General features: G+C 45.3%; 1 protein-coding gene across 3 annotated transcripts in view; it reads left to right on the top strand.

The window, feature by feature from the left end:
• DYNC2H1 (dynein cytoplasmic 2 heavy chain 1) overlaps positions 1-15513 on the top strand; it is a 186881-nt gene extending 171368 nt beyond the window's left edge. For all 3 annotated transcript variants that reach the window (XM_078856894.1, XM_078856893.1, XM_078856895.1), the window contains 7 exons: positions 144-260; positions 1342-1563; positions 10817-10906; positions 11364-11473; positions 12765-12846; positions 13525-13641; positions 14316-15513. In XM_078856894.1, coding sequence (XP_078713020.1) covers positions 144-260; positions 1342-1563; positions 10817-10906; positions 11364-11473; positions 12765-12846; positions 13525-13641; positions 14316-14474 — 897 coding nt within the window. In that variant the 3' untranslated portion in view covers positions 14475-15513. The remainder of the gene's footprint in view (positions 1-143; positions 261-1341; positions 1564-10816; positions 10907-11363; positions 11474-12764; positions 12847-13524; positions 13642-14315) is intronic.
• Positions 15514-16168: the final 655 nt, after the last annotated feature.

Here is a 16168-nt window from a genome sequence, read left to right as displayed (position 1 = left end):
TTTCTGTATTGGATGAGGCACCGATTTTGTGGCAGATGGCTCGGTTGCTAGTAATTAACCATTAACCATAACCTTAATTACAGGAATAACCTGACTCGGCTACTTGCCTTCATATCAGCCTGCGCCCTCCCCCTGTCCCACAGGTGATTGGGCAGCTGAAAGCCATGATGCGTCCAGCGAGTGTTCATACGAAGTTTGACCGAGAGATGTGGTCACACGAACTCTCGCCTGTACTCAACCTGTGGAAGAAGCTCAACCAGGTTTGTGTGTGTGTGTGAGAAAAAGTGTGAGGGTCTTGTGGGGAGTGGCAGTGCAGCGGTAAGCGCGCTGCGCTACGAACCTGGCGACCCGAGTTCGATTCCCGCTCACGGCCAAAACCAGTGACGATTATCTGAACCGGTCTTGGGCCTCCCCTAGGTTGACTCAGTCTCAAATGAGTACCTGGTGTGATATGTAAACATCGCCACTGGGGAGACAAAGGTGACTGGGCGTGGTGTTGGCCATACACCCCCTCGTGTGCCGTGCCAGCCTTTATAGGTTCTCTCTAACAACACTTGCCCCAACAGTCTATTAAGGCTACACGGGGGATCTTTGTTTGTTTAGGGTCTTGAGTGTGTCGGTGTATCTGAACATGTGTGAAGGAGAGCAGTGGTGGACTGGTTTGCATGCTTGCTACAAACCCATTGACCTGAATGTGAGTCCTGGCCAAAACAATCATCAATCGTAGTGGTATCTATACATGTCCTTCCCTCAGTAAATTCGCTTGTAAACAAGCACCTGGTACAATCTGTAAACATCAGCACCGTGGAAGACAAAACAGCCAGGCATGGTGCTGGCTCACCACACCCTTGTGTGTTGTATCGACTTTAATCAGTGCTCGCTCACAGCATCCACCTCTCCAGCCAAGCATGTGTGCCGATTGTAAGTGTGGGTTTATGTATAGGTTTGTGTATATACAATGACAATATTTGGATTCGTGCAGTGGTTAAATGCGACACACCTCAAGACGCTGCGCTGAAAGTTATATATTTGTAGGCACGTTAATCATGTGTGTGAATGTGTGTATGGGTATCGACACAAACTGAAACATGCACACACATTTGGATCAATAAATTACAGCTATCATATGGTCTCTTAAAAGCACTTTGTTTGAAGCTTAAAACTCAGACAGAGGAGGACATACAGCTTCGATACGTAACTACACAATAGTGAGCGATTTGTTTATGGGTTGCATCCTCCTTTAAAACAAGCTCACAGTGGGTGTCCATGCGTGCTTGTACTCCGAGCCTGCTTGTACCCCGAGCCTGCTTGTACCCCGAGCCTGCTTGTACCCTGGTGCAGGGCTCACAGCTGATCCAGCCACGTGGGGGAGAGGAGACATTGGTGCAGGAGGCACAGGCCCGTGGTCCCGTGGCAGTGTTTGTAGCACAAGAGTCGGTGGGGGCCCTGCGTCTGGTGCGGCGTCTGCACGCCTCACTCGCTGCGCTCAGCAAGCTCCTCCGTGGAGCCACACCCCTCTCTGCCACCACCAGCGATGTCGCCTCTGCGCTGCTGCGCCAGCAGGTAATGGCTTAACGCTCGGCACCAAAATGCTGCCCAACACCCGGATCTTGCCATCACTATCCGTCTTGAATTTCAGCAATTTCTTGGTACACCAATCTTGGAGAATATGTATATCAGGATCATGGGATCAGTATTGTGGGAATTCGATCCAGGAAATTAAGTTTCAGGATCAGTTTCTTAAATCTGGTTTAATCATCATTAGCTTGAGATACTGAATTAAGCGATAAGATATCATAATTGTGTCTTGGAATGTAGGTGAAATACACTAGATCTTAATATTAATGTTTTGGTACTTTGCTCCAAAACAGAAGACTATAAAGCATTAGCTTGAGGTGCTTAATCCATGAGATACTCAGGAGCATGGGATCATTGTCTTGGGACTCAGCTCCAGGAGACATGGCATCACAATATGTCTTTGGAATTGGCTCCAAGAGATCAGGTTTCAGGATTGCCATAATCATATTCAGATCTAGGTGATCAGGCTTCTTGAGAAAGTGTCTTAAGGACGAGGCTTTATGTGACCAGGTTTTTGGATCTGTGCATTTAGACAGTATTCAAAAGACTGGGTTTCAGGATCATTTCAGCCACGACCAGAATCTGGTGCATGATGTTTTAGGATTAGTGTTTTGAGAAACTGATTCAAATGATTGAGGAGATAGTGTTTCAAAACCCAAGACGTTATGTCTCCCTGCTCATTTTAGCTGTCCTATTTTTAATTTAATAGGATTCTCCATCTTTAATTTTCTCCTTCACTACATATTTTCCCTCTCCCACACACACTTGCACTGTCTCTAACACAGAGACATGCCTATGAGGGTGGATAAGTGCATATAACGTATACCCTTCCCATCACACGCTTGTTATTATCGGCAATCTGATATGAAACTACGGGTGCTGAATGAAAAAGCCTTGAGAACACGATCGAAAACGGCACTGTGTAGAAGCGACAAATGCAGCGAGATGCAGGGCACACAGCCACACTACAAACATCGGCTGTACATACAGCAAACCAGACTTACAGGCCTTACACACATACAATATAATAACTGGCTGTTCGGCATGTAACGATTCCCTCACTTCGTGATTCATTAAAATAATTGTTTTTTTCTACATTGTGGTCAATGTCATTCCACTATAGTGGCTGTAGAAGCTGAAACAATTACATATAATCCATAATACAGGTTTTTTTGGGTTAGATCGCGTAAATATATAAATGGGTCGTTAAACCTGCCACCACCCGACAGCCAATTAGTAAGGTTTGTCACGTAAACAGAACATCCTAATCTGTTACTAGTACAGCACACTGGTGTGTTGTAACATTTACACATGAAAAATAATAAATTCCTACATAGATGATTCCACTCATTTAACGTGAACATAGGAATACATGTGAAGAATGTTTTTTTAATTGAGGCATCATTGCGTGGCTACTATACAAGGCAGTGCAGATTGCCGACTGCTCGGCAACAGGACCTACATCTCTGCTTTCTTGAACTGGTTAAGGCCTATGATAGCATCAATAAGCCAGGGCTCTGGGTTCTTCTTCATGATTTTTGAGTCCGAGACCATCTGCTCACAATCATGAAGGACCTTCATGGTGATGGGCAGGCCCGGGTAAAGCTGCATGGCAGGGTATCAGAGCCATTTTATGTTCACTTTGGGGTGCGGCAGGGATGTCCTATGGCCCCAACACTATTTAACATCGTCTTTGACTAGACAGTTTCAGAAGCTTTCCATTTATGTACCGTAGGAATTCCCATCTGGTATAGATACAACAGGAGGCTGATCGATGCGCCGGTACGGTCAGGGGATGGCTCTTTATTGGTCAACGATATGTGTGCGGATAATCTGGTGATTACTGTCTACTTTGAGGAGTTGGAGATGCAAGTGCTAAACCTTGGAGCATGCTACTAAGGGGTTAATAGGTTGGCTACGATTAGTACAGTTTGCTACAGTGCAAAATAAGTTCGAGATATATACCAATGGGGCCTTACCATCAGCCCCACAAAAACCAAGCACCTGTGGAGAGAGTGGAGAGGTGTTCATACTTGGGTAGTGTGCTTATGACCAGTCTTCTCGGCCACAATTAGGCCCTCACTTCTCTATACGTGCGAAACGTGGAGCTGTCTAAAGGAACATTTGCGCCAGATTGAAAAATTCAATCTCGCCTGTCTACGATTCATCCTGGGTTTAGAAAAGGCTGGATTGTGTAAGGAGTTCATAGATCCTTGAAAGATCTGGATACAGTCCCATCAGTGAGCTCCTCTGGCAACCGAAGCTGCACTGGCTGGGTCATATGGCCCGTATGCCCAGCCACTGCATACCCAAGCAGCTTCTGTTTGGTCAAATATATGGGGCTAAATGAGCACGGCACGGACTAGGGAAGAGATGAACTGATGTGGTGCAGAAGGATATGGAGTTGATTGTACTTTACAATGACTGGTACCAGTCGTGTCAAGATCGGCCTTTGTTGAGGAGGTTCGTGAAGGATGTTGCTGGAGAGTTGGAAGCAGTTACCTTCTCGCAACAATGGAGGACAGAGGAGCGACACTTACAACAATGAGCGGAGCCCAGGGTGGCTAAAATGCAGAGAGTTGGCACAGTGGGGAGCACAGCTGGTGCATCTTCCAGCTATCTCAGTCAGTCGACCCATGGCACTCGGGTCTGTTCTGACCTCCAGCTAGTGGGCTTTCGACACTGCATGTGGCCTCAAGGTGCACCTTCAACGGCACAGTCACCGTGGTGACGTCACCACAACTTAGTGGTGAGCGGCGGTTGTTGCTGTTGTTGTATGTCTGTATTATTACAGCTTCTTCATGTTTTCTGCTTTATAATGTTGAGCATGTGCATACATTATAGGTGCCCTGGAGATTGTAAACATAGCAATCTAAGAAAAACATGATATGGTGAAAGAGTGAAGAGGATAGAAAATGTAGAGGCACAAAGTGTGTGTATATAAGAGGTAGGGCAACATGTTTTTAAGATTTAGGTGTTTACATGAGTTGGAGAGTTTTCAGGATAAATAGAGTGTACAGGATAGAAAGGAGAGTGCACGTCGCAGAAAGCAGACGAATGTAATGGAGAGCATGAAAGTGTACATGATAGAGGACCATTATACAAAATAGAGGGTGTGTACACAGTAAAGATAGTATACACGAAATACAGTGTGTGTATAAGACAGATAGATAGGAGTGACAGCATTGACAGAGTGAGAATGCAGAGTAGAGGAGAGAGAAAGCAAACATGTGCATGATAGTTAATGCCTAATATAATCACCCAGGAATGTCCTTAACGCTCGTGATGTCACTCCACGTCGACCAGCCCCCCTCATTAATATTCATGAGCAGGTGACGTCCTCCAAATGGGCACCCCCCCACCCCTCCTCATTCATAATCATGAGATGGTGACGTCACTCAATATGGAGTACTCCCCCCCTCACTAATAATCATGAGCAAGTGACGTCACTCCACATGGACCCCCCCCCCCTCATTAATAATCATGAGCAGGTGACATCCTCCAAATGGACACCTCCCCCCCCATTATTATTACCTACTATAATGAGCCAAGAATGTCTGTGTGGAACGCTCGTGACGTCACTCCACGTCGACCAGCCCCCCTCATTAATAATCATGAACAGTAAAGTCACGTAGAAGGGAAGTAATAAAATAATAAAAATAAAACATAATAAAACAATTCTCACGACGTTTCGGCCACAACGCAAGCAGCCGTCCTCAGGCGAAGAATGAGAACATTATCAAGCTAGGAGCTTATATAGGTGTAGCGAGGAGGAGCGCCTTAACAAAAGAATGTGCATATGAAGAGGAATTTAGCATACCAATGGGCAATGCATAGGAGGTGGGCGGAGGGGTTTCAAAGTCCCATTATGCCCATGCATTATGCAGGATCAACAGCACCACGGGGGGGCGCAAGGAACAGCGTTAATAAAGGAAAGGAATGTTAGTGATATGTAGCTGCATTTGCCAAACAACCACGTAGAAAACCAAAGTGAAAACTACATAAAAAACTAAAATATAAACTGATACTTACTATACTCTACAATAAGCTGAGTTACTAACAACAAATAATAAATTACAATTCTACGTCGTAAGAAGTATATAATATACTTCCATCTAAACTTTATTCTCTTAGCATATACAGTACTATATACTGCCATAGATAAACCCAACATTAAATTATATACTTTATTGCTGTAAACCACCCTATACTTTATACATTTTAATATAACACTATGTATTATTCAACTCACCCTAATGTGTATCGAAATGGTTTATTACGTCCTTCCAATGATTGCTAAGCCTGAATCCATCTTCTCGGTTAAAATTGTCTCTGTGTTTGTATATGTGGATCGCCTCATGAACGAATCTCTCATGATAGCCAGATGGCTTGCAGAGAACCTCCGTCTTGGAGAAGTCAATGTCATGTGAGCCCACTGAGTTATAACAGTGGTCTGCCACGGCTGAGGTGTTTGTCCTACCGTGTTTTAGATCAGCTTTATGTTCACGAATGCGGTCTGAGACGTGTCGTTTGGTTTCCCCAATGTAACTGCTACCACAGAGGCAACTTAGTTTGTAGACGCCAGGGTACTGTATGTCTGGAATCACATCTTTTACAGATGGTACCAGATCACGGATTTTATGTATTGTGTTGAATCGGACCTGGATCTTGTGTTTAATCAGGATTTTGGAGATCTTTTTTGTGACCCCAGCAATGTAGGGTAAGGTGATGGTCTTGAAAGGCTCCTCAACAGGATCTTTCTTGATGGTTGGAGTGATGGCTTTGCGGATTGTGTAGTCGGAGTAACCATTAGCTTTAAGAGCTTGGCGTACGTGTTTGAGTTCACTGGAAATGTGTTCATGGTCGGAGATGCATTGGGCTCTATGATATAGAGTCTTGATGAGGGAATTCTTCTGGGATGGATGGTGGTGGGAATCCGGTTTTAGATAAGCATCCGTGTGGGTGGCTTTCCTGTAGACAGAGTGGCTCATTGAACCATCAGGTCTCCTTTTGATTAGGACATCCAAAAAGGGTAGCTTGCCATCATTTTCGACTTCCATGGTGAATCTGATGGCTGGGTGTATGGAATTGATGTGGTCGAGAAATTGGTCTAGAGCAGGCCGGCCATGTGGCCAGATGACAAAAGTGTCGTCTACGTATCTCTTCCATGAGGTCGGGCGTAGAGTGGCAGTCTGGATGGCGTCCGTCTCAAATTTCTCCATGAAGATGTTGGCTACAACCGGAGATAGGGGGGAGCCCATTGGGGTGCCCTCAATTTGCTTGTAGAAGGTTCCATTCCAGGTGAAGTATGTATTGGTTAAGCAGTGTCTCACCAGGGGGGGTACCCCAGCATTTAGTCCTTGATGAACCAAGTCTTCAATGATTGCGATGGTGTCAGGCACAGGCACCTTGGTGAACAAGGAAACCACATCAAAACTGACAAGCAGGTCGTCTGCAAATTGAGGGCACCCCAATGGGCTCCCCCCTATCTCCGGTTGTAGCCAACATCTTCATGGAGAAATTTGAGACGGACGCCATCCAGACTGCCACTCTACGCCCGACCTTATGGAAGAGATACGTAGACGACACTTTTGTCATCTGGCCACATGGCCGGCCTGCTCTAGACCAATTTCTCGACCACATCAATTCCATACACCCAGCCATCAGATTCACCATGGAAGTCGAAAATGATGGCAAGCTACCCTTTTTGGATGTCCTAATCAAAAGGAGACCTGATGGTTCAATGAGCCACTCTGTCTACAGGAAAGCCACCCACACGGATGCTTATCTAAAACCGGATTCCCACCACCATCCATCCCAGAAGAATTCCCTCATCAAGACTCTATATCATAGAGCCCAATGCATCTCCGACCATGAACACATTTCCAGTGAACTCAAACACGTACGCCAAGCTCTTAAAGCTAATGGTTACTCCGACTACACAATCCGCAAAGCCATCACTCCAACCATCAAGAAAGATCCTGTTGAGGAGCCTTTCAAGACCATCACCTTACCCTACATTGCTGGGGTCACAAAAAAGATCTCCAAAATCCTGATTAAACACAAGATCCAGGTCCGATTCAACACAATACATAAAATCCGTGATCTGGTACCGTCTGTAAAAGATGTGATTCCAGACATACAGTACCCTGGCGTCTACAAACTAAGTTGCCTCTGTGGTAGCAGTTACATTGGGGAAACCAAACGACACGTCTCAGACCGCATTCGTGAACATAAAGCTGATCTAAAACACGGTAGGACAAACACCTCAGCCGTGGCAGACCACTGTTATAACTCAGTGGGCTCACATGACATTGACTTCTCCAAGACGGAGGTTCTCTGCAAGCCATCTGGCTATCATGAGAGATTCGTTCATGAGGCGATCCACATATACAAACACAGAGACAATTTTAACCGAGAAGATGGATTCAGGCTTAGCAATCATTGGAAGGACGTAATAAACCATTTCGATACACATTAGGGTGAGTTGAATAATACATAGTGTTATATTAAAATGTATAAAGTATAGGGTGGTTTACAGCAATAAAGTATATAATTTAATGTTGGGTTTATCTATGGCAGTATATAGTACTGTATATGCTAAGAGAATAAAGTTTAGATGGAAGTATATTATATACTTCTTACGACGTAGAATTGTAATTTATTATTTGTTGTTAGTAACTCAGCTTATTGTAGAGTATAGTAAGTATCAGTTTATATTTTAGTTTTTTATGTAGTTTTCACTTTGGTTTTCTACGTGGTTGTTTGGCAAATGCAGCTACATATCACTAACATTCCTTTCCTTTATTAACGCTGTTCCTTGCGCCCCCCCGTGGTGCTGTTGATCCTGCATAATGCATGGGCATAATGGGACTTTGAAACCCCTCCGCCCACCTCCTATGCATTGCCCATTGGTATGCTAAATTCCTCTTCATATGCACATTCTTTTGTTAAGGCGCTCCTCCTCGCTACACCTATATAAGCTCCTAGCTTGATAATGTTCTCATTCTTCGCCTGAGGACGGCTGCTTGCGTTGTGGCCGAAACGTCGTGAGAATTGTTTTATTATGTTTTATTTTTATTTTTTTATTACTTCCCTTCTACGTGACTTTACCGAAAGAACCAAGAAGATGAATCCCTGCAGTCACGAAAGCTTTAAATCGAAATCATGAACAGGTTACGTCCTCCACATGGACCCCCCCCCCCTCATTAATAATCATGAGCATGTGACTTCACTACATGAAGCACCCTCCCCCCTCATTAAAAATCATGAGCAGGTGATGTAACTCCACATCAAACAGCCCCCCTCATTAATAATCATGAACAGGTAACGTCCTCCAAATGGACACCCCCCCCCCATTCATAATAATTAGCGGCTGACGTCACTCCATATGGGGGGCCGAGGCGCCTCCTTCCCCCTCCTCGGCATAAACTCACAACCCTCACTACAAAGGCAGAACCCTCACGTCACGCGATCTCCGTAACGCTGTAGAGACATCGAAGTAAAAAGGACGTCATGATGGACAAGGGATTATAACCTTAAAATGAAATAAGTCTGTGTCACCGCGCCTTTACAAATTGCACACGCATTAATGCAATGAATATCACGTCGCTGTCTGCTTTTCGCTTGCAAGTTTCAGATTTACTGCAATACACCCGTCCTTGGACAGGCAAAAGACTAGTTATATAAAGACTATGTTACACAGCATGCAGGAGAAATTGAGGGAGAACATGTACTTGATAGACAGGCTACAGCGATGAGTGGGGAAGAGTTTCTGCTTCAGAGGGAGGATATGCAGAAGAGCAGAATTAGAGAATGCATGTACAGTCGAGAGTTTGTGTATTGGAGCAGTAGGGAGGCACCGAGTTAAGGATAGAATGAGGGAGAGTGAGCATCTGCGTGCCGTCGAGAGAAAAGGAACACACTGTGCAGTACAGAGTACGGGCATGTGGAGGGTGCTGGAGAGGACCAATAGGAGAGTGCGGCACAGAGCTAGAGGGAGGGGGCAAATGGCAATTAACTTTACTTTCGCAGAATGCAATTAACTGTGGGACATTTTTTATTTAAACGATGGCCGTAGATAATGGGGTTTTTCAGCGCTTATCGGTGTGCAGGCATGAGTGTCTGAATATTAATAATGAGCTGAGCCACAAAGATGGCGGGGTGTCTCAAGAGGCTCGTAACGGGCAGGTTGAAGCACTTGGTCAGCACTACTCAGGTCTTGGGTTCAATTCCCAGGCTCCGACTCAACCAAATTCATAACTGGTCCTTGTGTGGAGTTAACTTTATGGTCATGGCCTGGTCATCAATAAATGCACAGAAAACACATAGCCCCCATCATATAATACATTTAGTTCCATATTTAATTTGGCCAGGCCATCTCCGAGGGTTAATTTGGCACAGAGTAACTAAATGATTTGTAAACATGGCTGTAACTAGCACCTTATCTAATTATTTTGCAAAGGAATACAAATAATTAAGTAGGCAATGTGATTGGTTGAATCATTGAAAGGAAATAACATTACATCCATCACCGTATCGGCCTCCTTCCAGATTCATATTACAGAAAGCTCAGTCTGGCAGTATCACCAGATAGATCATTATAGGATGTAAGGCATTCTCATGCCGCGTGTCATTTCTCAAGCCGTGTCTGCGTCCGTTTTATTTATCGCGTTCATTTCTGTAGCTGTTGTGTGTCTTGAGCCTCGTGGTGTGACCCATGTCATACAGCTCTTGTCCAATGGCTCATGTTGTGCATGTCTTGTGTCGTGTGTGTCATGTCTTGTTTGTTGTGTTATACCATGTGTCTTGTGGAATGTCGTTTCTTGTATCCCATGTTGTGCATGTCTTGTGTCGTGTGTGTCATGTCTTGTTTGTTGTGTTATACCATGTGTCTTGTGGAATGTCGTTTCTTGTATCCCATGCCTCCTGTGTGTCCCTTGCCATGTGTTGTCCAGTGTTTCACATAACTCTTGCCTCACTTATCTCTTGCCCATGTGTCCTGTGTGTGATTCCATGCGTGTTATTGTGTCACGTCTGTCAAGTCTCAGACTGTGTCCCAAGTGTCATCTGTTACACCTTGTTTCCGACGTGTCATGTCCCGTTTGTTACGTCTCATATTTCCTGTCCCAAGTGTCGTATCCCGTGAGTGATGTCTCACACCGAGTGTCCCACATGTGATGTTCCATGTGTCACGTTCCATGACCTTGCTCACACTGTTTCTCATGTGCTGTGTCAGTGCCCATCGAGCTGGCACACCGAGTGGGAGGGGCCCATTGACCCCATGCTCTACCTGCGCTTCGTGGTCTCACGTGCCCTTGCCCTGCAGGTCAGAGGTCACCAGGCATCATTGAACAATGTTATCATGTGATTACATACATGTCATTGATTTATAATGTACAGCACATGTATGGTGCATCCAAATGCTTTTCATGTATAATATATTATTTATACTATGTGTATGCATGCTGTGTGGTGTGTATGCATGCTGTTGTTTGTTAATGCTCTGTTTACTGCATGGTATATACTCGTGGTTTAACGATTTTCTCCCCCTCTTCATTTGGTGTCATAATTCATTGGCGACGTTAGTAGCCTCTATTGGCATGGGCTGTCATAGGAACTCATTGCATAGAATTCATAAAAAAATAAATTAATCGAAAACATCCTTACACACAATTTGTGTATTGTGAGCTTGCGAATCGGTATTGATCGGTGAGTCTATACTGCATAGTGTATATGTGTTCTGAATATGCGTTCACTCTGGTGCATATGTGTACCGTGTGCAGGGCTGGTTGGAACGTGCCAAGTCTGATTCTCTAATGGGCTCTGAGTTGGATCTCTCAGAGCTGTTTCACCCCCAGAGTTTTTTAAATGCCTTGCGGCAGCAGACGGCCAGGTATGTGTGAGAGTCCTTGTGTATGAGAGCATGAGTGTCTGGTAAACAAACCTTTCACTTCCTCGTGGTGCCAGGCAGTTAACATTGTGGTCTGTTTTGAGCAATGATATTGGAGGGAAGGTGAACACCACTGTGGCATTCTCACATCCACAACGGTGGAAAAACGTAGTCGCTGGTATGGTGCAAGAGAATGGTAACCCCTCCACCTTATATTTAATTACCAAAGAATCATGGATAGAAAAATCAATACAAGATTGTGCCAGAGGCCCATAGCAAACATACACCCATGTTGTCTTCTGGCCAAACCCCATTTATCAGACCAAAGAGAAACTCCCATAATGAGGAGCCCTCAGAAATAACAAGCAAGTGCTACAGCTTGTTAAGTGGAATGTCTTAAGGCTTGCTGATTAGCTCCCATTCCTTTTGGAGGCTAGTCTGGTGCTACACGGATGTCTGTGGAATATAGGAGGTTCACTAGACTGGTTCTATCTCCTGTACTATAAGGGGTATCCTCCCCTAGGTAGATTGATGTTTAGACATTGCCCTGGATAAGTACTATGCGACGTACACTTAAACACCCACAATTAAATTACCCTGGTTTAAATCTTTACCATAATGCATAACATATGCATGTGTCCCCATGACCTCCTGTTGCTTTGTTTCTAGCCCAAATTTTCTGCTTTAACCTCGTGTCTCCACATTCTCATTTCTCAGAGTTCTACTGAGCTCTAAAATCCTCGTGTATCTCCATATTCTCATGTGACTCAATGTGTTTATGTCCCCTGATTATATGTCTGTGCATGTATCTGCATCCCTGCATCTCTGTCCTCGTATACTTGTGTTGCGGCGCAATGTACGACTCCGAGGCAGGTTCCGTTAGGGGCTCACGCCAAGTTTATTAAGGGCTTACGCCGAACCAAAACCCCCCTAGCCTATAACTCCCCAGGGGACAGGGTCCTGTGATCCCTACAACCCCGGCTAACTCGGCTCTCCTACCTGCCCCGGGTCGGGACTACCCCAACCTCGGCCGGTCGGGCGGAGTAGCCTCCCCTAGCCTCGTGTGCGGATCACCTACCCCGAGTCCCCACTCCTACCCCCGACCAACCCCGGTTACATCCCGGGTCCCCCTTTAAATACCCCCCCGGGGGCATGACGTCACCATCCCCCAAGGGCCGCCTGATGTCACGTTCTGTGACGCCACTCTCTCCGAGGGCGAGCGTGACGTGACGTCACCCACTACTCCCCTACACTTGTATGTGCGACCATTGTCCTGTGCACCTGCATCTCACAGGGAGCTGGGATGCTCCATGGACAGTCTTCACCTCGTTTCCTCCTGGACGGCTCCTATCCCTGGGGCGCGCGCGCAGGTCCAGGTATGATCTCAGTCTCAATGTCTACGTGGTGACAAGCTTCACCCATGTGCAGGTTCCTGTTCCTGCGGTGTTAAATGTTACGTTTCAGCTTCATGTGATTGACATCTGTGAAGTTATGTAATTGGCGTGGTTAATGTGGTTTCCATAATTCACGTAGTGTACAGAGTTAAAGTTTTTTTTCATGGATTATGCCGTTCATGTGGTTCACACTTATGTGATTTCATCTGGCTCCTGTGATTTACGTATTGGCATGGTTTTTATGATTCCCATGATTTTTAGGACTCACAATGTTGTCTTTGTTCCTGTGGTTCCTATTATTTAATTTCCATTGTTCACATGGTTGTAGATCATGTGTTTCACAAGGATTACAGTATATGTCAGAATAAACGTGGTTCCTTTGACCCCCTGGTTAATGTTGTTCGTGTGGTTCTTGTGGCTGATGCAGATCCTGGATTTCTAATATTTTCTGTCTCCAATAGTTCATGTGTTTAATAGTTTTCAATGTTCCCGAAAGTTAATGTGGTTCACATGTTTCTTGTGGCTCCTATTCATGTGGTGTTCAAGTTTCCTGTGGCTGCTATGGTCCATGTAGTTACATTGAGCCACATGATTCCCGTTGTCTCTGTGGTTCCCATGGTTCTTCCTTGGGTTGCCCTGGTTGCCATGGGCTTGGTGTAGGTGGGAGGCCTGCAGCTTGAGGGTTGTACGTGGGGTGGCACGGGACTAAAGGAGAGTGTCCGGGACTCCCCAAGCTTGTGCCCCCTGCCAGCCTGCCGACTTGCCTGGGTGCCACAGGTGTGTATGTGCACACATGTGTACTCACTTATGTGTTTATGTGAGTGCAGAGTGGGGAGCGGCTGTTCCGTGGTTAGTGTCCCACGCTACCCACCTGGCGACCTGAGTTTGGATTCCCACTCACGGCCAACATCGGTGACGAATATCTGAACCAGTCCTGGGCCTTCCTTAGGATGACTCAGCTTTGAATGAGTATTTGGTGCAGGATGTAAACATCAGCACTGGGGAGTTGGCCACACAACCCTCTCGTGTGCCATATTGGCCTTCACATGTGCTCACCAGAGCAGCACTTGTGCCAACAGTCTGTAAAGGCAATACAGGGGATATGTTGGTATGCAAGTGTATGTGAGTGTGCATATTAGTATGATTATGTATACCCATGTGTGAGTGCGTGTTTATGTGTATACACATTTATATGTGCGTGTATTTTCAAATATGTGAGTGTGCCGGACCCCTGCACTTGTATTTTTTAGGGGAATGCATTTCTGCTCACATATCTGTACAGAACCGTAATTTTGAAAATGTCCCTCCCCTTATGCATGCACCTGTAACAGAGTAATATATATATACACCTGTATACACGTACACATAGAGTACATGGCACATGAATGGTGAGGAGAGTTTCCCCACTCATGTACGTGTGAATCTCTGTGTACACATGTGTACATGTACAGGACTCTCCCAGCATATACCGTGGTGGGGAGAGCGTGTCTCTGCCCGTGTACACAAGTGTGGAGCGCGACCACATCGTGACGAATGTGGCGGTCCCGTGTGACGGGGACATCGACAAGTGGATCCAGTGTGGTGCAGCCCTGTTCCTACGCACACAGTGATGCACACACAAGGCACAGACAGGCATACAAAAAACAAATATGCATACGTGAGGTCGTATGGGTTTCACTGCATTGTCAAGAGTGTTGCCTTTGCTGTGGAAAAAAATGGAAGCCAGTTTTTTCTCTGATGAACATGTGGATGGATGTAATAATGAAATGTTGAATCTTCATCAAGGGAACACATACACTGTACCTTCGTTATACTGCATCATATTACTGTATATTTACACTACTGTTTTTGACTTGGTTTTTTTCACATTCTGAGTAAGCTTGAGTGGACCACAGTTGCTTGCCTCGGTAATCTGGCTGGTCTCAGTGAGTTTTCTGAGCTGGGGTGTCTGGCAGAAGAGGAAGGCTGATGGGCAGTCATTCCCACCTATATTTTCCAAGATAAATGGCCAAGAAGATTTGCTGGGCTTGGTTAGCATAATCCTATGAGGCTACGATTTTGGCACAGAGGTCAGTGGTCACAAAAATTGTGATCTGGAGTAAAGTACATAAAATTTGGAAACACATTAGATGAGGCACTTCCATGGTTAGACTTGGGGGGGGGGACCGGTCCTGCCAGCAAATGAGAGAAATTGGTTTGTAGAGATACAGATAGAGAGGAAGGCACACGGAGATACATACACACACTCAAATACATGGAGATACAGAGAGAGACACGGATATGTACACGCACATGGAGAGACGGTGAGACAAGACACAGAGACACGGAAATACAGTTAGATGCACAGAGACACAATCGCACAGATCCACACAAACATGCTTTCTTTATTTCTAAACAAAATGTCCTACATTTTTGCCCGCATCTCAGCCATGCATTTCTCAAAAACCTACCGTAAAAAAGTCGTAGCCTTATTTATAAGTAAAAAAAAACTATTTAAAATACAGGAGCAAGTGTGTTGTAAACTTGCAGTGTTTCATGTCTCAGCAATATTACTCAGAAGATAGTGTATAACGTCAGCTTATAGGCTGTATATGTCACATGCATGTTTGAAAAGTACATAGTGATCTCATGTGGCATTTTGGGCAACCACTTGCAAAGAGTCTAATTTAATAACATGTATTTCTCTATTAAAGAAACAATAAAAAAATATGTAAGAAATTTCTATAGCGCCGTAACCTGGCGAGCCACAAAAAAACATCATGACACAATGCGCTTGGTGCAAAGGTACGTACGGTGATGCGCCCGATGCGAAGGGATACCTTTTGAAATGTATACCCCCCCCCCCCCTTCTGTTACCGTGGTTATTATGCCATCATTGAGCAAGCACAACAACAAGGAAAGGACTACAACAACAACAAAGACATACGGGCAATCATACATGTCAATAAAAAAAAAATGCTACGGTCGCATGGGGATGTGCAGTGACCAGGATGAGGGGGAGGGACTATCATGTGGGTGGCCTCTGCAGATGACAGGTTTGAATCTCCGGAGCTGTAATGTAGGAGTTGGTGGGGGGTGGGGGTGATTGAGTGGGCGAGTATGGTTGTGGTAACGATGAGGGTGGCAATCAGAATCTTTCGACTGGAAGAATCCGATGAGCTCTGAAGCTCTTTCACAGATATCCTGGCGATGTTGCACCAATAAGGGGGAATCCCCCTGCAATGTGGTCGAGGGTTCAAATGAGAAGTGGTGGTGGCAGTGGATGACGAGGAGACACCGGGGGCTGTCCCAACAGGAGGTGGCA

The sequence above is a fragment of the Lampetra fluviatilis genome, chromosome 5, assembly GCF_964198595.1.
Source record: "Lampetra fluviatilis chromosome 5, kcLamFluv1.1, whole genome shotgun sequence".
NCBI classification, from domain to species: Eukaryota; Metazoa; Chordata; class Hyperoartia; order Petromyzontiformes; family Petromyzontidae; genus Lampetra; species Lampetra fluviatilis.
Note: the sequence above shows the minus strand (reverse complement) of the source record. Positions and strands in the feature narration are given on the sequence as shown.